Genomic DNA, 23706 nt, shown 5'->3' on the forward strand with positions numbered 1-23706 from the left:
TCAAACAAATTTACAAGAAAAAAACAAACAACCCCATCAAAAAGTGGGTGAAGGGTATGAACAGACACTTCTCAAAAGAAGACATTTATGCAGCCAAAAAACACATGAAAAAATGCTCATCATCACTGGCCATCAGAGAAATGCAAATCAAAACCACAATGAGATACCATCTCACACCAGTTAGAATGGCCATCATTAAAAAGACAGGAAACAACAGGTGCTGGAGAGGATGTGGACAAATAGGAACACTTTTACACTGTTGGTGGGACTGTAAACTAGTTCAACCATTGTGGAAGTCAGTGTGGCGATTCCTCAGGGACCTAGAACTAGAAATACCATTTGACCCAGCCATCCCATTACTGGCTATATACCCAAAGGATTATAAGTCATGCTGCTATAAAGACACATGCACACGTATGTTTATTGCGGCACTATTCACAATAGCAAAGACTTGGAACCAACCCAAATGTCCAACAATGATAGACTGGATTAAGAAAATGTGGCACATATACACCATGGAATACTATGTAGCCATAAAAAATGATGAGTTCATGTCCTTTGTAGGGACATGGATGAAGCTGGAAACCATTGTTCTCAGCAAACTATTGCAAGGACAAAAAACCAAACACCGCATGTTCTCACTCATAGGTGGGAATTGAACAATGAGAACACATGGACACAGGAAGGGGAACATCACACTCCGGGGACTGTTGTGGGGTGGGGAAGGGATAGCATTAGGAGATCTACCTAATGCTAAATGATGAGTTAATGGTGCAGCACACCAACATGGCACATGGATACATATATAACAAACCTGCTCATTATGCACATGTACCCTAAAACTTAAAGCATAATAATAATAATAATAATAATAATCCTGCTTTTGTGACAACATGAATGAACGTGGAAGACATTATGCTAAGCGAAGTAAACCAGAAACAGAAAAATATGTATTGCACGATCTCACTCACATGTGGAATTCAAAAAGGTTCACCTCATAGAAGGAGAGAGTGGAATGGTGGCTACTAGAGACTGGGATGATTAGATGGATGGTAGGATGAGAAAATGTTGGTCAAAGGATACATAATTATAATTAGATCGAAGGAATAAATTTCAAGGGATCTATTGGATAGCAAGATGACTACAGTTAATGGTGACATGTATTCCTGAAAAATGTAATGAGAGTGAATGTTAAGTGCTCCCATCTATGATAATTATGTGAGGTAATTTGTTAATTACATAGATTTAACTATTCCACAACATCTATATACTTTAAAACTTCATGTTGTACGTGATAAAAACATACATTATCCACAAATTTAAAAAAAACTACGATGTTTTATATATGCTGATGTTCATTGATACAACATTTATGAAATATCTAACTCCATATATGTGACTTTCTAAAGTGGCAAGACATCAATTATAAATATATTTCATGTTTTCTCTTGTATGAAATGTAAATAAAGGATGTCTTAATTTCCCTGTTTCCTCCAGGGGATGGCAGAGTTTGAGTTTTGATGTTAGAAACTCCATTGAGTTTGAATGTTAGGAAATCCATAATCAGGCAGTATAGCTAAATCTTGAAGTGCCATGAAAGATAGAAATGAAAGATTATCAATTTGAAGACTTGGATTTTATGCCATTGGTTCCCAACATAAGTTCATATTAATTATAAAGGCTACATTTGCAGTTTATTTTCAGAAAATCTGGGAAGATAATTCTTTCTTAAAATATTTCTTTCACACAGCCTTGCTTATGCCTAAAATTCTGTAACTAGAATTCGTTCTTTTTTCTTGAAATCCTGTTGGAGGATTTCACATCAAACCTCACTAGTCATATGTGCTTTAGTATGTGGACTAATTGATTAGATCCTTTACTGGGAACAGACTTTAACTGAAAAGACGACAAGTACAATGAGTTTACTTGTTTAGGACGTGGGAGAGAAAAAGATGGAGAATAAGGGGGAAAGTACATAATGGGAGAGGAACAGAAAGGGAAAATGGGTAGAACACATTGGCTTCAAATGAATTCAAAAGAGTGGTTGCTATTATCCAAAGTTTCTCCCTTCCTGGGTTACCTGCTGTTTTGGACACACCAAGACACAGAAAAAAAGAAGTATATTACTGTACTTAGAAATTTGGGGGAGAAGGGGCACATTTTTAAGCTTGATTAAACATAATTTATTTTAACATAATTTATTCTTACAGTAATTTTCTATCATAAGGAAATTAGAAATATGGAAATTGTAAAAAATAACATCTTCAGGGAAAACTTATAAAATAATGTTTCTTTCAAGTGAGTACAATGCTCTAAACTGAGGTTCCTAAATCCATATAGATTTTTCTGTTTTGTTTTTTATTATTATTTTTTTTTGAGACAGGGTCTCAGTCTGTCACTCAGGCTAGAGTGCAGTGGTATGATCACAGCTCACAGCAGCCTCAACCTCTCCAGGCTCAGGTCCTCCCACCTCAGGCTCTCAAGTAGCTGCGACTGCAGGCACACACCACCATGCCTGGCTATTTTTTTGGTATTTTTTTGTAGAGACAGAGTTTTGCCATGTTGCCCAGGTCGATCTCAAACTCCTCAGCTCAAGAGATCTGCCCACCTCAGCCTCCCAAAGTGCTGGGATTGTAGGCATGAGCCGCTTTTCCTGGCCCCATCTAGGTCTTTTTTTCTATAGATTGAAATGTTGTGAATATACACAGCATTCTCCCATGAAATCATCAGATCTCTGAAGCCAGGCCTGTCTCTTCTCTGGGTAAGGACTGCAGAGAACACAGTGACTTCTCTAACCATATCACTCTCCTGCAGTTTTACTATATGTGGCGTTATCTGTGTATACATCACTGGGTCTGTATTAGCCCATGTTCATACTGCTATAACGAACTGCCTATGACTTGGTAATTTATAAAGGAAAGAGGTTTAATTGACTCACAGTCCAGCATGGCTGGAGAGGCCTCGGAAAACTTACAATAAGGGTGGAAGGCGAAGGGGAAGCAAGGCACCTTCTTTTCAAGGCAGTAGAAAGAAGTGCCAGTGAAGGGGGAAGAGCCCCTTATAAAGCCATCAGATCTCGTGAGAACTCACTCGCAATTATGAGAACAGCATGGAGGAACCAGCCCCACGATTCAATTACCTCCATCTCATCTCTCGGTTGACATATGGGGATTATGGAGATTACAATTCAAGAAGAGATGTGGGTGGGGATACAAAGCCTAACTCCATCAGGCTCACTGGAGAGATGAGAGGTGTCAGATGGAGCCAGTGATGTATACACAAACAATGCCACAAGTCTTAAGTCTTCCCCAGTAACAACCTAAGGCTTATTGGCCTCAGCTGGTGATGCATGGCTTTGAACTATGGCAGACTTACCAGGTCTTAGATTTCCAATCTGCTCTTAAGTTTTAAAACAAACCTTAATAAAGGCAATTACACCAGAAACAAATGCATTTCTATTAATTCACTGGCGAGAGTATCAAAAGAAAGTAATAACCTTATTTCCATTAAGAGCAAAGTGTGCTACAGTCAAAACCCCTTGAGAGGAGGAGAGTACCAGGTTTGGAAACACAGCATGCTTTTAGAAGTGTCGGCGAGACCCCCTTTTCCCTTTCTTTGCCTTATCAAACGAAACAAAACAAAATCCTCTTTCCTGGTGCTTGAACATACTCTAATAGGAGACAAATTATTGATACCTATTAAAACAGTTAAGCTCAATGTGATACTCAAAAGTGTCAATAAGGGTGTCTGAACATCAAGCTGGAGTATAAATGATATTTCTGGGGCAGGTGTGCCAGAAGGAGAGTATCAGAGGTCAGACAGTGGCTCAAGGTGACATCATGGAGTAATGTAATCACACACCAAAGGAAAAGAAGGAAGGATGCGAATGCACTGTTCTCCTTCAGATCCCGTATTTTGCCCCATGAGAAATTAAATGAACAGGTTCACACATGTCTTCTCTTGTGTTCAGGGTTTCAGAGTTCTTCCAACTTTAATCATGTTACCTGCCAACATTTGTTAAAAAATCTTTTCATAAAAATGAACTAAAAATTTACTGTCTTTTAACATTCAACAAGTGAAAAGCATTCCCCCTGCTCATCATCCTGTCATTCAGGGTATTAATCAGAAATGATGCAGGAATTTATTTGAGTATAAAGGACTGTTTTCATTCTAATGTGTCATTGTGTGTTAGAAACGCTAGACAAGAAGGAACTTCAAGAAAGTGAAAAAGTTAAAAGTTGTTGTTCATAAAGTAGTTGCTCTTTACAATCTCCAATAATTCTAGTTAAGCAGGAGAACTGTGGCCTGTTTTTGTCTGAGTTTTTTGGTAACGGAAGTTTGGGGAATTAATTAGAAATGTATGAAATTTAAAACATTCTTTTAACTTTCTCCTCTACCCAATGCATTGCTCATTTGGTATATCTATGCAATATCTTTTGAAATATTAAAAGTTACCATATTCTAGTCTGTAAATATATGGGAGAATATGGTCAAATTATATTATTTTTACCTGTGATTTTGCTGTGGAGTCCCTGATAATTGTTTTTGCATGTGGTACTCTAATTGTTGGCTGCTCAGGAGTCTACGGTATATCTATAAAACTACTTTAAGTCAAGAATAGTTGATTTGTAGCATTAAGTCACTTGCTATCCTAATAACTTTCCCCTTTATGTATCATTTCCACTAGTTTACCTAGTAAGAATTGTTTTTTCTGCTCTCATCCATAAAAAACTTGTGAAAAGAAACCTTACTGGTGGGAAAAGAGTTTGAATGGAAAACATGGACATACATATATCAGACCAAGGATTAAAAGATGAACATTATATGTGAGGAAACATTACAAGAAGCTTTCACTATATTAGTTTTTCCAAGTCGGTGTTCCAAGTCAGTCTTGGATTATGCGTGAAAAGAACTCTATACTGTAACAGGTGCTGGCAGGAAATTCCCATTAAAGCTTATGGAAGTTATGCCTGTAAACTCTTGGCATCTGAGAAAATTCTCTCATAAGAATGCATTATGCATCAGATATTTTTCTCACTAGAAAAACAATGTGAGGCTGTAACTACTTAACAATATTCCCAGTCACTATTTTGTTAACACCATCCCTTGGTGATGCCATCTTTGGTGCCCTTGTCCTGTATGGGAAGTACATATCGGCCTTCATTTCAGCATTGTGAACGTGCATTGTCTCCTGTATACAACAATAGAGATCTTGATCTTAACATCTGTCTGTCCATTCAAAGCATAAACTTGAAAGTACTTTTTTTTCCAGTAAAGTTACTGGATTTATACTAATCCATCCACATTCTGAAGACTGACTCTTAATATGAAACATGACAAATGTTTATGAGATTTTGCTGGAGTTAAGAATACAGACTATGAAATATCAGGTAGTAATTAAGGTACAATTTTATTCCATAGTATTGGTATGCATGCTGGAAAGCACTAACATTATGTGTGGCTCACAGTGGGTGCTTAATAAATGTCATCTTCGTTTTCCTCATGTAAATGACACAATATCTGTATATCCACACCTTCAAAGAGTTACAGTGTAACTTTTAGAACATATGCTGGCTTACCTTCAAGTCAGCAGGTTAGGCCTTTTTCTCTGATCAAGCTCAATTTTCTAGCCGATTAATTGTAGAGGTTAAAATATTCTTTGATTGAAGTTTGCATGTTGGATACAACTGAAAAAAAAGTTCTTTTTCTTACCCTATAAACCTACTATTTGCAAAGAATTTGATTCAAATCCAAGGGTTAATTTGGATTTAAAACACTAATCAAGTTAAGGACAGAGATAAATTTACATCACAGTGAATGCTAGAAAAAGCCCACTGAAAATGTTTGAGTGTCTGTATATATCCAGATGTATGCATCCATATCTAGATTTGTAACTACACCATGAATCAGACATTACTAGCTTACCTTTTATTGTATTTAAAACTATAAATACTAATGTATATAAAGCTATAATTACATTTATATTTATAGTTTTCAATATGCTTTTCATATATTCATAAACATATCTTTGGTAAAATGTCCTCAGTTAGGATATTAAAGCTATCTTCCAGAACAGAACACACACACGCACGCACACACACGCACGCGCGCACACATACACACACAGCATCAACCCAGGCAGTATGCCAAAGTGTAGTCTCTGTGAAAAAGGTTTTGCTTCAGGGCAATAGCAAACTAACTCACCACCCTGCTGCACTGTCCACTCCTCACCACATTGTTCTTTGCTGTATCCTTAACTTCCCCTCCTACAGTGAGGAAACATTTCTTTGGACTGTTTTATTGCCAATACATTTTTTACTTTGTATCATGAAATGAAACAAGGGACTGGTTTCATTAGAAGGAGAGGTAAACAGAGCATTAATTAAATTTGCTGATGATACTAAATTGGGAGGAACTGTGGACATCTGTGAGGACAAAAGAATCATACAAATGGACTTAAGGAGTTTAGAAATACGAGCAGGAAATAATAAAATGAGATTCAGCTTTAAATAATGCAAGCTAATACATTTGGGAGAAGATAATCAGAAACATGGCTATTCAGTGGATGGTAGATGCCTGGAAAGTGGTGATGGTGAAAGATACCTAGGGGGTGATAATGGGAAAAATTATACACAAACTTACAAGGAAGAAGGCACAATGCCTGAAGGTTTATATATAAAAGAGCATAATTTTTTGAACCAGAAAGTGGATAGTGCTATTCTTATGACACTGGTCGGTCTCAAAAGCATCAAAGTTGGCTTTAGTTAGTCGAATCCCTCAGATTTATGAAACAATTTAACATTTTTTGTTGAGAGACTGGTTTCTCCCTATTAAAAATGAGAAAGTATGTTTTGTCTGAAACCTGTATTGGATACAAGGGTCATTGCCCTATTTCTGTCCTATCCTGTTCTAGATTATTGCAAATATGGTATGTCATACTGGTCTACATATATATCATGCCCCCTGGAAAAACAACAACAACAACAACAAAACAAACAAACAAAAAAGAACAAAACCCTGACTTTCACTTTTAAGGTAATTTCTTTACATTCTGGATAATATGACTTTACATTATTTTTAAAGAGACATTTAATCATTGTCTCTTCTAGCAGGTCACTGAATCCTCAATCTGTAAGCTTTGTTCCTCTAAGGATAGATGCATGGATGAGTGGATAAACAGAAAGCTTGGATAATATCTGTCTCTTCATCCATTTAATCATCCATTATGAATTGAGGCCCTATCATATGCCAGGTATAGTGTGCTAAGCACTATGGGGACGGGGTGAGCCAGCCATAATTCCTAGACTCAAAGACTCACACTCTAGATGGGGAAACAGATAATGAAACTAGCCATTTAGTCCCAGGCAATAAAGGCTCTATTAGGGAAAGCAAAGCCGTCACTGGAATATTGTGGAGGAAGGGCCTAATGATGTTCAAGAGATCATGGTGGGATGGTTATGGATTTAAGTTAGAGAATATTCCTTGGAGAAGGTGATTCTTCTGATACTCACAAGAGGATGAATGTGAATTTGGCAGATGGACAAAAAGGGAGAAAGAAAAGCATGGGAAAAGAATAGGCCATTGGAAAAATTCACGTGCTTGGTATTCCTGGAGCATAGAAGGCAGCTTATAAGGATATGAAGCTGAACAGTAGACAGAGGTCATATGCTTATCCTTTTTTTATGGGGGTAATTAGTGTGAAATTTTGTTTATCCTTATGAGATCAATGAATCATTGGAGGATTCTAACAGGGGATAACACAATCTTATTTGTATTAAAGAGGTATCATTTTAGCAGCATTGAAAAGAGTGGCCTGGGCAGAAATAAGAACAAAGGCAAAGACCTCCTTAGGAGATTTATCTCAAAAGGAAGTTTGGAGGCCCAATCAAGGTCACAGAAAGTGAAAGGAAGAACAAGATTCAAGAGATAGTAAGAAAGTAGAGCTCATGGGACTTGGTGAATGATTCTGTCTGTAATGAGAGAGAAGAATCTAAGATGTCTAACGTATTTCTTTCTAGGGCAATGGGGAATATAGGTTGTAATGCTGTGGGCTGAGTTAAGAAATAAAATAAGAGGAACATACTTGTTGGGAAAAGTGATGAGTTTAGTTCAAAAAAGTTCAGTTTGAGGAGCCAGAGGAAAATTCAAGAAGGGTTGTTTCTAGACCACGGATCTGAGTGAAAAAAAAAGAGCTTGAGTAATTATTTGCATATAGAAGCTCTGAAGTCATTGAAGGGCTCACTGAAGCTTTAGGTATAATTGAGATCACCCCGAGAAAACCAGTAGCATGAAATGTCAGAGTCAATAATTAAATCCAGAGGAAATGAATGTTTCTTATGCTGTCAAACTCTAGGCCAAACACATGGACTCCAATATTAGACTATGCAATATCAAATACATGGTCAAATGCCTACCTTCAAGACAAAAGGAAGAAAAAACCTCACTGTTGTCGTGACAATACCATCTGTTAGGTGTGCAACTGTTCTATAGGGAGACTAAAGAGTTAGTCATCCCAAACTGTCAGAAAATGCAAAATATAACAAAAACAACATCATTTTAAAAGAAGAAAGACAACAGTCCAATTTTAATAACATTGATATATTCAAAGTCTTTATAGAGCTTTTGATAGCAACAGCAGAGTTTAACTCTTTTTACTGCTAGGAAGTAAATTTGGAAAAATGAAATAATATCCAATAGCAAAATCATGTATTCTGTCTTCGTTAACTTCAAATTGATAGATCCTGTGTATTGACCGTATAGTTCTTATTTTAATTATTGGACAGTCCCTATCAACTCAAAAAAATTATCATCCAAATAAAAATTTCCTGAGAGGTACATGGAAAACAAATAATGAATCAAGAGGGTGATATATTCACAGGGAAGTAAACTAATACAAAACAGCACTAACATGGCATTCCAAGTCTGAATTAAAGGAAAAGACGTGGGGCTCAACTTGCTGTGTGGTTATGGGAACTGAGCCTAAGCCTGACCATTCTCAGGCATGTCAATTACAAGTCATAGTTACCATTCAGTTACTTGATTAAAAACAGCAGGCTATTGGAATTGAAACAATGCCTAATGGGATATGACTTCCTCTGATGAAAATGAGTAGAGAATGGATATTTTAGTAGTTGCTGATGGTTCACTTAAATGGAGTATCCAAAAATCGATGAAAATAAAATCATTAAGGAAACCTAACTTCAATTGTTTAGCATAGCTGGTATTGATAGAAAGAATGGTACCTTATTGAACAATATGATATACTTTTATCAGAAATGAACTTGTTTAAATGTTTAAAAAGTGGATTTGCAGACCATGTTATTCTCTGAGCTGCCTTCAACCAACAACTGTTGGTGATTGATCTTTCTATACTATCAACTATATGCATGGGTAGCAATGGTGTGCAACTCTCCAATGAGGATTTAAGCAATGTTGAATATAATTTATCTGATTATACACCATTTACTGAGAATTCATTATGTGTTAGGTACCATATGAGAAGTTGGCTTATACATGAGGGAGCACATCATGCACTTAATGTAATATTTTAAATATTTTTCTTCTAGAAGATATACTTACACCCTAGATCTAGGGCATTATTATTTTCTTAAAAAAGAGTGTGTATTTACATATTGGGTCTCTGGTCTACTATAACCTCAAGAATTCTTCCAGCATTATCATTTCAGAGCTATTTTGGTTTCGCAGAGTTAGGTTTTTTTCTCAAAGTGTCCAGCCCTTGATTTTTTCCATTCGATTTTTTTTTTTCTGAACCGAAAATAGGAAGTGGCTTGAAACGTATAAAATCAGGCAAAGAGAGATAAAACAAGAAAATAAATGATTATTTTGAACCCAAGAAAAACATCTTTAACTGTATAGCCTACTCTTCTATAAGATAACCTCTGAAAGAATTTAGAGGAATCTCTAAGACATGAGTCTTTTAAGGAAATGGGTAAAAAGTTCTAAATATCCTGTACAAAAAAAAAATGTCATGTTCATTCACAGAGACCACTGCAATTATTTCACCTGGAATCTGTATGTCTCTTTTACCATATATGTGTAGACTAATTGATTAACGCTTAAATTGAGCATACAATTTGAAAGTATAAAAATTCCTTGGAAAATGTCATTTTTTTCGTATAAACTTAAAAAAAGAACATCATTCATTAGGAAACCCACAAAGGAGTATAATATTTGGGTTTCATTTATAGCTTCCTGAATTAATTTGGCTCATCATTAATTTTTAAACCCTAGGGAAATACCTACACAAATACAATGTATAGATTCTTTTTCTACCAGTAAACAACAAATTATTTCATAAAACAGAATGACACTGTTGTGAAAGTTGATTATTTTTAATCAATCAGTTCAGATTATGTGACAAGAAGCAAAACATTTGTATTGAAAAGCTACAAATCAGTTTTTGAATGCTAGGGCAAAAAAAATCTGAAAATCTCTGACTGCCTTATTATTATTATTATTTGCTTCTGCTTTTTGAAAACCTGAAAGCTTTCCAAATGCATGCAATTTTTTTCAAATTTTGGAAACATTTGCTTCCAGGGTAAAACATCCTGCTAACTTTCAGCCAAGATTATTTTTATGGTGGAACTACTAAGTTCTGCATATAGGGCCTTGTAATGGGAAAACTCCCAGTCCTAGAACTCCCATTGTGTAAGTGACACCACTATAGGCTATTTGAGAGTATTGCATCTTGGTAAGTTGAGGTGTTGCATTATTTAAATTCTCTAACCACAATAAGAAGCTAATTTCCTAGGGTCTTAATTTTGGCTCTGTTCCTTCCAGCTGACTCCAGAAGAAAAGTATGTTAAGAACCTAAACTTTACATTGGGGGTGGAGGTTGGAAATTAGACTCAGGCTGTTATCTGGGAAGAGACATTATTTATTCTGATGCACTGTGGATTTTAAAGTGTGGGAATATCCGCTGACTGATTTGACCAGAGCCACATTGCTGTATTTCTTAGATAGCCTCTCTGGTTGTTGAACTGCACATTTATTCCTACATTAACTTCTGTTATGTTTAAGCTTTCTTTTTGATAATAAGACTGTCATATATTGCTAGACATAGATAAACTCCGTTAAATGTCACTAATAAATATAGTGAATTAATTAATAACCAGTTGCGTATACAGAGTTTGTGAACATTCAATGCATGCCATAAATTGCAAGCTTTAAGTTTCAAGCATTTTCTTGAGCATGAGTAAGTTTCTCTGGGACAGCAAAGCAGGTATCAGGTACCTATGGCAGAGATGGCAATGTTTTCACTAGTTTGTCTTCTCTTTCTTACAGACCTCACAAGCATGTCCTCTTATCCACATTTGTTTTCTTAATTGCAAAATGCAGCTTTTCCCCCGCCTCTCCACCTTGTCATCTCTGATTTCTTTTGGTTGTCTTTGCCTAGTTTCTCTTTTATACTCTTGCTGGCTGTTTCCTGTTTATTCTTTTTTGATTTTGCCTTCCCCTCGAGCCCTAAATGTGGCTTTCTTACAGACACAGAGGCCCCAGCGTGACTACCCCAAAGAGCCAATTCCAGCTTGGACCCAGCACAACACTATGCTGTCAGGAAGGTGGCAGTCTTTGTGGCTGCATTAAAACAAAACAGAACAAAACACGAAACACCAAAGCACTAAACTGGTCTTAATTTTAACTCAGAAAAGCCAAGGAGATTCACTGCAAACTTTCATGGAGCTTCTTTGAAGATCATCTCCATTGTAAATGCATGCGGATGCCTAACATAGGGCATGAAAAGCAAACACTTGAAAAAAAACAAAAACATAGGTCACTGACCTCAGAAACATTTTTGTTCAGTCCACAAATATTCTCCAGGGAAAAAGAAAAAGTGCTTATCTTGTACTCTTGATTTTTTTTTTTTTTGGAGCATGTAATTTTTATCAGTTTGTTTTGTTTTTGTTACTTTTTTTCACTCACTGCTTATAAAACTAGCAAGCAGAAGTCTCTCTGGAACAAGATAGAATCATAAAAGTTTTCAAGAATCTCGTCACAAACTAAACAGTACAAATTGCACATTCTTCATGGAAGTATCAGCCTTTAGTGCGTGCCTGGATCCAACTATAATAGATTATCCCAAAGTGGGAAAGAATGAACAGTATAAAATTAGCAGAACTGGGAGCAGAGCTTGTCTAGGGAAGGCAATATGATCTGCAGTTTCGGGGCCTGGATTCAAAGGCAACGGGAAACAACTCTGTAAAGTTTGATTTTTGCAAGTAAGCACTCGGTAGGATCTCAAGAGGCAGACGGGTGCACTGGATCAAATATCACGAAAATTATGTTAACAACTACAATGCTTGCTACAATACTGTACAACGTGTACTGTACAATAGCTGTACTAACATGCCTGTTATTTATATAACACATACATATGCAAATGCAACATGTATATGGCAAATATTCATGTATTTATTTACATGCCATGTTTTAAATTTTTGTTAGATAAGTATATTCCTGAGTCGAGTAGGTGTCCAGCCACGCTTTCTTGTGATATTAACACACATATCCAAATATTCACATAATTAAACAGGTTTCATTTATAATGTCACAGGCTTGCTAATTTCATATTCTCTCAAACTTCACCTAACAGTAGAGGAATTACCAAAAAAGAAACAGTTAAGGTATAATAATAATTTTAGCCATCCTTTTTCCAAGTTGCTATAATCTACCCAAAGATAACTAATTGTTCAAAGTAAACATTCCACTCAGACCACAAAAGGAATCCATTACACAAACATATAATTCACAGTCATTTTTAGTGGGTTGTAAACAGTTTGGAATGAGCATAAAATGGGACAAAAATCAAAGTGAGCATTTTGAAATGAAAAAGTGTTTGCTACAAAAGGTCAGTCCCTTTGCTTGGCAAACTATGTAGAAAAGCCTGGGAAAATGCTGATCACACAAGCAATGAGGGAATTTTAAAGCCAACAGCCTCCTTGTTTCTTTAAACAGACATCGGAACCTATAACTGGATCCTGTCAAACAAACGACAGCAAAAAAAAATAACAGCTGCTAAGAAGTCAAGTTGAGAGATAAAGTTTTTGAGGCTAAGGACCTTCTCAGAAGTAGACTAAAGGTCTTTCTTAAATCTTTAAGCAAGGTTATGGATCCCAGGGTGGCTTTTAGGCACCAAGTCAAATATGTAACTTTGTGTACCGTTCCTGTCATAGTATTTCGTGTTCCAGAAAAAAGACAGAAAGGGCAAACTTCTTGTTGATTAGCATCTGCTGAGGCATTCTGCAAAGTTGCTTATACCTGGAATTATCACATTTGAAAAACATGGTTTCATTTAAAAAACACTGTGGTCAAAAGCATGTGACATACAATTTCTCTTCCTAATCCTTTTTAAGTGTATAATTCAGTAATTTTAAGTATATTCACATTGTTGTACAATAAATCTCTAGGTATCATTTTAATGTTTTAAAATAGTTTGGGTGCATATTAACCAGAACCGGGAATCATGAAGAAAGTATGAGTTAAGACATATTCCAAATGAATGCCAATCAAATTATATTACAAACTTAAAAAAATTGTTATTCTCTTAAACCAAAAATATTTTGGATGCATAAAAATATGTTTACGGGCCAGGCGGTGGCTCACGCTTGTAATCCCAGCACTTTGGGGGGCCGAGGCGGGCGGATCACGAGGTCAGGAGATCGAGACCACGGTGAAACCCCGTCTCTACTAAAAATACAAAAAATTAGCCGGGCGTGGTGGCGGGCGCCTGTAGTCCCAGCTACTCGGAGAGGCTGAGGCAGGAGAATGGCGTGAACCCAGGAGGCGGAGCTTGCAGTGAGCCGAGATTGCGCCACTGCACTCCAGCCTGGGTGACACAGCGAGACTCCGTCTCAAAAAAAAAAAAATATATATGTTTACGGTAGAAATATGCTCATTCATCTAGTTAACCCTACTCTTATATAAAATATGTATTTGGCAACATGCATGTTTGGTATTATTGGGTAGAAATACGACTGGTTCGCCACTTAAGGCATGTCCTTTTAGATCTCACACCAAAGGACTCCCTATATTACATAGTCGCAATGTGTCAAGAAAATAACTTGCAAAATAAGGCAAAATTAAACGTCTCCTGGTCTTATAACAAAGATAAAACCAGATAAATATGTGTTTATCGTTCAAGGTTTATTACGTCATTTTTAAGCACACATATTTCCCTGCTTTTCATTATTGTCATGGTTCTTCTGTCTTGTAGAGTCTGTTCTTTTCTTTCATAGCACTTATCACAGTTTATGCTAACATACATAACCGTGTCTGTTTGTTTAATGTCTGTCTCCTCTGTATTATCAGCTGGTAACATGGAAGATGACACACAGTAGGTACTCCATAGCTATTTGGCTTCGATTACTTCATTTAACCAATATTTATTGAGTGCTTACAAGTTGTCATGTGCTGTATAAAGCTTCTTTCCAAACAATGGACCTCAACAAAGGATAGTCAATTACATGCTTTGCATAAAAAGAACTATGAATTAAGGTCTTACTACTTGTTACACCAGTTTAAAATATATACTTTGTCTAGTTCAGGTCTCCTAGGCCCTTGTATCTAACAGACACAGGTAATCGTATTTTTAAGTAAGCGATTTCTACACATATGATGTCATCACAAACTACACAAAGTGTTCTGTAACATAGTGAAAAATGAACTCCTCATTGCTTATATCTACTATATGTCACAATGCCTTCCTCTACTTCAAGCTTTCCCAACCCATGGCTCATGGGTTTGAATGCAGCCCCACACAAATCTGTAAGCTTTCTTAAAGCATTATGAGATTTTTCTGCATTTTTTGAAGCTCATTAGCTATTGTTAGCGTTAGTGTATGTAACGCTATGTGTAGCCCAAGGCAATTCTTCTTCTTCCAATGTGACCCCAAGGAAGCCAAAAGATTAGATACCCCTGCCACACATGCTTGTTTCCTCAGACCTCCAAAATAGCGTCAGATGATCTCAGGCTTTTGGTCATTGTACCCAGGATATGAATTAAGAATTAGCGGAACCATGTTTTAACATTTTCACAGAAATTACTTTGAAAAAGAAACGTAAGTTGAGTTTTTCATTGGCTAATTATGATTTCTCAGATACATGCTCTACAACTATAAAGACGAGGCAAGGGGGAAGGATCCACTTGGAAGAGCTTTAAAGACTAATATGCTCCTTAACAGTTTGTCTTCCAAATTTTGCTTGTATTTTCAAGGCTCAGCAGACAATGTCAGAAACCACAGAAATGAAGCTAATCTAGTTATAACAGTTGGTGAGAAGGAGAACGCTCTGGTAGTTTAGAGTAATAAAGAGAACCAAATCAAGATAAGGAAACATACTAAACAAGTTATTAGCTAAATTGGTTTACATTCAGTTTATTAATAGATTTTCTTCTAGGCATGTCCGAAAGTTGCAAAATTTAAAACGTAACTAATATCACTTTACCAAGGATGAATAAAGAATGCATCTTGTGCCGAGTACTGGGGAGAATTTCCTTGGAGAGACTACAGAAGCGTGAGCAATTTGGCTCTGTTCAATGCAAACAGGTAAGACAAATAACTGACTGGATAGATGGATGGATGGATGGATGAATGAATGAATGAATGAATGAATGAATGAATGAATGGTGAGATCTGCCTTCCTGATAATGCTTCATTTAAAATCAACCATCTAATAAGCATTTTAGAGATATAGCCTCAATTTATAGATTTTTTTAAAGGAGTAAAAAATAATCACAAGAAAAAAAAAAAAGAGAAGGAAACAAATCTTTTTTGTAACAGCCAATGTGCCGATGTAGTGAGTATCAAGACCATTTCCCTAAGACTGTGAGAGTAAACACATAGTTTTCATTAAATGTTCCTTTCCCATAACTGGTCCATCAGCATTTCCCATGACTCTGCAGTTGAGTTTCTTGGCTGGGAGAGTATCTGGCCATTAGAAGGAGGGATCCAGATATGCTGAGTCCCAGCCATGCTGAGAGACTTGGCACCTTTATATGCTACTTCCTAATACCAACCCCAGCATAAAATGTCATCAGAAGCCTGCATAAACATTGGACTTAGATTCACATAAATTATTTCTGTCCTGAAATGCTTTATGCCAGAATTTCGTAAAAACAACACTTTGAGTAAATAGAATTGGTGTATAAATACAAGAATATTAATCCAACAAAATGATCATAGAAAATTATAATCAAAAGTACACACTTGTAAATCTTGCAGTGATGTGAGAGGTTTATCTTGTGCTTCTTAGTTTTTATTGAATATTTCCATAGGGTTCCTTTAAGCTGAGGCTGCCAAAGTGCTTGGAATTATCAGTTGCTTTGTGGAATTGGAAAGTCTTTGAGTTTCATTAAAATGCTTAGGAATTATTTTAATAATCATATGTGTGATTAGCGCCTGTTTAGTGCTGGATCTACAAATTCATTTTAAGAGTAAACACAGGGACAATGAAATATAATGCTAGATGTGATTGCTCCAGTCAGCAAAAACATTGTCTTCTTTTATTAAAAATCACCAACAAAATGCCATGAACAAAAGACATGGTTTCTATTTATAGACATTTTCTACTCTACAATATTATAATATCTGCACACCGCAAAGTGGCATCTAGCAGAGTTTTTCGTTTTGCCTAGGGTAGAGACATAAATCGAGAGGAATGGAGCGCTTCTTTACACATGCACACATCTTACTATGTGCTTCCCCAACGCCCTGTTTGGATTTTTGGTCTAATATAACAGTGCTCACACTGTCGGCGCTGAGTATTTGTAAGTGGATGAAGATTTCCTGAAAATGATGACAATTTAGTTATTGGAAATAATAACATTATAATATTCTCAGTGATCCATTTTGTCTTTAAGTACTTACTAAAGAATATTTATGTCTAAAAATGTACTTCTAAAATTAAATGAAATTGCAACTTGCAATAAAAACACATTTTTCTCTAAACTCCAATTGACTTCATTTCTCACAGACACCTCTCCTCATGTTCATCCTGCAGTGGCTGCTTTCTACTCTCACTGTACTCTCTGCTCTTCTCTCGGATGTGTTGATAGGCTTTCCCCAAAGTCATTCTCTTTATCCACATTCCCTACCCACTCTTCCCCTTCTTGTTATTCTCTCATTCCCTACTGATAGGGGAATAATAGGATCCCAAGGCTGTCCTTACAGTATAATTAAAGTATGAATTTCCAGGAGTTAGAAATTGCAGACCATTTTTATTATGCTTTTATAATAAAGCCAGGTAACATTGAGAGAATTAAAATGGCTTGTTCCTAGCAGATTATTGGGTAAAGATTTTTTCCCCTTGGTTCTACTGTCTTAAGAGACTAGGAGCTGGAAATGGGAATAGGTTCACCAATCCTTTTTCTGAAAAGACCTCTATCTTTTACATGATATATATCCCCCTAGATCCTTGGAATATGTTGTAAACTTGTAACAGATGGTGATGAAGCCTCACATTTTTATACAATACATTTTTTAAGATTCTGCATCTACTATATGTATCTTCTAGGAAAAATGACCTTGAATGAATGAAGTCATAGTTTGAAGGAAAAACACCCCACAGATAGAGTGGAGTAGAAATGATGATTCAGTGGGGTTTTGTTTTGTTCCCTTCAGTAAGATGAAATAATTTCAGAAGAAAAACAGAATGTTGAAATAGAGGAATCAAAGGTCATCTTTTGAGGTGTGTCTTTTCATTGTTCCTGAAAAGCCCGTTAGCGTATTCTGTACTGAACAGAGACATGTGGAAGGTGGGATATCACTGTCTGTGATTCAGAATGCTATTTGCTTAACTTGGGTAATGTTGGGGGCTTACCAAAAATTGTTCTGGCACAACGTCTACCAGCATGAATGTTAGGAGGGTTCTAACACTGTGAGTGCTGATATTTTATGAATGTTTTATCACTGGCTTGAAAACAAGAAGTTTGCACTTGAATCAACAGTATGTCAGACAGACAAAATATTAAAAAAAAAAGAACATTAGTGAGAATTACTAATGTCCCTATTGTAAAAACAAACTGAAGTTAATAAGAAAGTTGATCCTCTTAACTGATCAACGCAAGTCAGGTTTTAATTGCGTGGCTTCTCAGACAAATCAAGTGGCACTGCTAACTTGAGTATTGGTTGTGTAGAGGGCACAGTAATGGGGGGAACTGCTACACTTTCAGTCACCCACCTCTTTTCTCAACAGCTTCAATGCATTGCTTTACAAACCACGGAACTGTGGAATTTTCACGTTCACACACTTTGTGCAGATGAGAGCCAAAAATTTGATCTGCAAAAGAAACAAAGATGAGCTTCATTAAAATCTAAGCTTGCGTTGTTCTTTAATTTGATTCTGTTTCCATATCCATTGCATGCTGAAATCTTCATCTTTCATAAGAATTGATTTTTTTTTTTTTGCTTTATTTCCAAAGTGTCTATGGCAGACATATGAAGACCACAACTCCCTCCTTTATGGAACAGGACCCTGGCCCCAGAGTGAGAAAACTGACGCTCAGCCATCGATTAGGCAGGGATGACTGTGTAAGTTATAGTCTCTCTGGGCCTTAACTCTGTTGTCTATAAAGGAATGACAAAGAATTAAGAAAATTTTTGCGAAATAATTTATCTTAGTGTCTTTGGTATACTGAGTGTTTTAGAAGTAGTTTACCAGTTAATGGTTACAAAAATTACAATGTTATCAGTATATTTAGGACATTCATTCTGCAACTCAATAGTATATGAGGAGGCAAGTTCCAGGAGACTTGCTTCGAAGTGAATTACTTAGCATTTCTCCTGCCTTGAATCCCCTTCCTCTTCTCTAATCTAACTATCACCTTTCCTTTAGGGCTCAGCTCAGATCACACTTTCTCTACTAACTCCTTCCTATCTCAGCTTTGTGTCTCCTGTGACATAGGTTCTTTGGAATACCAGATCCTCAGGCTGTTAATAGATGATTCAGGAAAAAGGGCCTGCGAACAAAATGGTTTCGCATCATTAGGTTCTGCAAAGTTAGACAGGTTTCTTTAACGTGTATTTATTTTTAGAGCCTGTGATATGCCAGTGTGTGCTGTGAATCTCCATGAGGGGCAGAGGATGCATTATCTCCCAAGCTTATTTGAACAACATCCTTTGATTTCAGAGAGCATGTCTCCAGACTAATGTTTCCGAGAATACCCACTGTGAAATCCTAGCCTAGCCTTCTCATTTGGAACATGATTGACGCTACCTTGCATTGTGTATTTCCATTTATAATATATGGAACAGACTCTCTGAAAGCAGATTCTGAGCGTCTGAATCATCTACATCTTCATCAGTGCTTAGCACAGACTCTGGCCTGCAGTATTTACAGATAGATGTTTGTTTTTTATAATTGTGGTAAAACACACATAACATAGAATTGATCATTTCCACCATTTTTAAATGTACCATTCAGTCGTATTAAGTATATTCACAATGCTGTGCAACCCTCATCACCATCAATTTCCGGGTTTTGCTGTTGAGATAGTATCTGTTTATTACTGATAATGAAACAAATATTTAGTGGGTCCAAGGGCTTCCCATTTCACTCAGAATGAAATCAAAGTCCCTACTGTGACTTATAAGGTATTACATAATCTGACCTCCACTGATTAATGGATTTTATTTGAGTCTTTCCTCCCCGTCTTTAAATTTGTAACAGCCCCACATTGCTGTCTCTCATGGCTGCCAAGCACTCTTCTGCTGCAGGGACTTTGCATTTTCTTCTTCGTGGAACTCCATTGCCTTAAGTCTCTGATCAAATGGTATCTTCTTATTGTAGCCTTTCCTACCAGCCTTTTAAAAAATGGCTCCACTCCATGCCATTCTCTATGCCACTTTCCCAGCCTTTCTTTTCTTAGAGCACATATCTCCACTTGACATATGAGACTGGTATGTTTTCTGCTTAGTTGTTTCCCTTACTTAGAATGCAAAAGCCAGGAGAGTAGGAGTCACATTTCAACCATTTATTATTGCATCCTGAGTACCTAGACAGTGTTTGGCACATACTAGAAGTTCAATAAACATCTGTAGAATGATGGACTGCAAGACATCATCTTAACCATCAGTGGAGGTAGTCAATACATTTTTTAAAGTATATGTAAAATTAGTTAGAATAATAGATAACGCAGCATAAAACAATGTTCAGTGATATATATTGTTATAAGGGGATACTCAAAATGGAGTGCAGAGAGAATTCAATCAATTTTCATTTATTTCTTAGGAAAACATAATGGTTTGAATTGGTGACAACCCAACATGGAGGGAACAATTAAAGCTAAAACACTATTAATAATACACTCCAGGCCAGGCATGGTGGCTCACACCTGTAATCCCAGCACTTTGGGAGGCCGAGGTGGGCGGATCATGAGGTCAAGAGATTTAGACCATCTTGGCCAACATGGTGAAACCCCGTCTCTACTAAAAATACAAAAATTAGCTGGTCATGGTATCATGTGCCTGTAGTCCCAGCTACTCAGGAGGCTGAGGCAGGAGAATTGCTTTAACCCGGGAGGGAGAGGTTGCAGTGAGCTGAGATCGTGCCACTGCACTCCAGCCTGGCAGCAGAGTGAGACTCCGTCTCAAAAAAAAAAAAAAAAATACTCCAATATGGGAATGTGCATTTTTATCCAAGTAACAGAAAGAAGCTCAAAACACATGGACATAGTATAGAGAAGTGGGAAATAATAATGGGCATTTGCCTTGAATACTTTGGTCAAGTAACAATGACTTGTTCAAAACACTGTGTAACCACTAAGAAAGAATGATATAAAATATTATCTAGGAAAAAATAACCCAGTAGATCAGATCAAATGATTTACGTTGTCTGGAGATTACAGTCAGGAAGAAGAATTGCTATAAAGTAAAAAACCCATTAATGGATTTTATTACTCAAATCAATTTCACAAATATTATCTTCTATCTTCACAGCAATGAGGTAGGCATACTTGGTTGTAAAAACAATTTCAAGAAGTTTGTAATATTATAGGGGGCTAATAAAAGTATTCAAAGTATATACAAAAAAAACAATATAGCAGGTGTCATAGAAGGTACTGAATGCTAAGAAAAATGTCTTTTAGTATAAGGTCTTTTTGTGTCATTTAGTGTAGATGTGGTATGCAGTGTGTGTATGTTTGTACAACAGAGAGTGGGAGAGAGAGAGTTTGTGTTTGGAGAAATTGTTTTCTTTTTTTTGACAGGTGGATATAAGAAGATACAGACAAGAGCATTCCAGGGAATTTACTCTTTTATTCATTTAGTTATTTGCAAAAGAACATCTTGAGTGGCTATACTGTGTTTAGAGCTAGGAAAGGCTCTGGTAATATAACAACCAAGACTCATTCCCTATTTCCTAAAACTTTGCCCAGTAGAGGCAGTATATAAGTAAACAGGTAAGAACATTTTATCATGAGAAAACTGCTATAACTGGGGAAACGCAGAGGCAATGTGGGAGCATGCGGTGGGGCATCAGACCAGCCTTGAGTGCTTCCCTTTTCTGAATAACTGAATCCTCAAAAATAAGGAAAGACAAGTAAAAGAGGGAACAAAGAGCGTTTTGGGAAGTGAAAGAAAGTAAACAAATGCATGAATGATGGGAAGAATGACAGGAAGACTGGGGTGTGCTGAGGAATACATTCACTCTTAGAGAAATCTTGATTCACTCTTAGAGAAATCTTTTAAGTTATAAAAGAGATGGAGGTTATGTTATAAAGCATCTTACATTTTGCCAGGTAGGTTAAATTATTTGAAAGCGTACAGATACCATTGATTTTCTACATATAAGTAATTCCTCTCCCACCTTCTTTCTTGTTTTTAGAAGCCACTCATATGACAGAACCTGAAAATCATCTCTATTGATTTTTACCTGCTCTGCAGCTTTGGGTGATTAGATAGCTCTGGTCAATGAAATATCTAGGAAAGTGACTCAGGACTATACAGGAAAAGATTTTTTTTCCCCTGAAGAAAGGAAAGGGATATATAAGAAGTCTTTTTTCTTTTTTGAAAATCCATCTTTGAATATCATTTTGCAATGACATGATGCTTAGAGCTATTGCAGCAATCTTGTCACCATGAGACAATGAGTGCTAAGAACAGCAGTTAATGTATTAAAAATAAGCAACAAAAACTTGAGACCCTGATGACATTTCTGAGCTTTTAAACCAACACTAAAACACCTTATCTAGACTTATTTTCATATGAAATAAGTCATTTTTAACTAGGTATTCTATTATCTGCAGCCAAAAGCATATGATGTGACATTAGGAAGTGATTGTGGTTTTTGAGTAAAGTGAGCATTATAATCATCCTCTACTTGAGAAGGTTTACTTGGTAGCACTTTGTAAAGAAAAGGGAGGGCGGGGGGTAATATAGTGGGGAAGATGAAGCACAAGGAGATTAGTTAAACGACTAATGTGATTGCCTAGGAAAGATGTTATAAGGACCAGAATCAGGATAAGAGTGTGATAGGTGTAATCACTGTGCACAATCCTTCTTGTCTTCTCTGAATTAGATGTATACATTCACCTCCTTTGCCATGGAACCATCTCGTACCACCCACTAGAGTGTGCAGTGTTTATTTTCCCCCATTTCTTTGATACTGGGCTTGGCCAAATGTCTTCTTTGGAATGATGTAATGTGAGTGGAAATGAGTCAGTTCCAGACTGAGGCCTTAAGACACATTGCAGATTTCTATTCATCCTCTTGTTTCTCTGCTATTGCCAAAGAAGAGCTTCCCTGGGTAGCTGCTGCCCCTTCAGCCTGGGTTCCAGAATAAATACATATGGCACAGAACTGAGGCCAGCCCTTAGTGAAGAGACAAGTCCAGTCAGACCTGCAGCTTAAAGCAGAGCGGCCCAGTCAAGCCTGCACCACAGACACATGAGAAATAGATGCTCCATGTTATATGCCACTGAGATTTTATGTTTGTTTGTCATGTAGCAATAGCTTACTCATATAGGTGGTGATGAGTCCAGGTTTTTGGTGAAATATGATCTAAGCTATGCTGTGAGAATGAAAACAAAGAGGGTTGGCAGGACATGGAAACTAAAACTGGAGAGTGAACAAAACAGAAAAAAAAGTTCTAAATTTGCTAAGAATGTGGAGTTATGCCTTCAGTTTAATTTCAATCCTCAGGAGGAGTCTCAAAGAAAATTACTTTCACCTTAAAATTTAAACTATTTATGCCTTACCAAATTTTACGGCACCTCTTCTGCACTCTCTCCAGATTAATCCAATTCTATCCAATTCCATTCAGTGACTATTTGGTGAACACCTACCATGTGCTCTGTATTGTAAATAATGCAAAGATTGCTTTATTCATTCAGTAACTATTTCATGCAGGTTATAAGCCAGACACTGTGCCAGCCTGAAAATGTAATGATGCACCATCTCCTACAGTTTAGGGGGACAGAATAACTGTCACAAGCAGCTACAACATAATGTGACGAATGCTATTGCAGATACATGTAAAAATAATAGTGAGGGTTTATTGTACAGTACACTAAGCCAAGCAGGGATCAAAGTACTTTATATATTATAACACTTAATTCTCACATGCATCCGCAACCCTTTGAGCTTAGATACTATCATCATCTTCATTTTACAGAAGAGGGAACTAAGGCCCGCAGATATTGAGTTATTTGTGAAAGGTCACAGAGCATTAGGCTCTTGGGGGAGGGAGGATGGGG

At 36.7% G+C, this 23706-nt stretch overlaps 1 protein-coding gene across 1 annotated transcript in view; it reads right to left on the reverse strand.

Annotated features, from left to right (window-relative positions):
* The window catches only part of ARHGAP15 (Rho GTPase activating protein 15), a 638539-nt gene that overhangs the window by 227036 nt on the left and 387797 nt on the right, over positions 1 to 23706 (reverse strand). Inside the window, exon 10 of the mRNA XM_030801219.1 lies at positions 18195 to 18293. Coding sequence (XP_030657079.1) covers positions 18195 to 18293 — 99 coding nt within the window. The remainder of the gene's footprint in view (positions 1 to 18194; positions 18294 to 23706) is intronic.

Source organism: Nomascus leucogenys, chromosome 20, assembly GCF_006542625.1.
Source record: "Nomascus leucogenys isolate Asia chromosome 20, Asia_NLE_v1, whole genome shotgun sequence".
Taxonomy (NCBI): Eukaryota; Metazoa; Chordata; class Mammalia; order Primates; family Hylobatidae; genus Nomascus; species Nomascus leucogenys.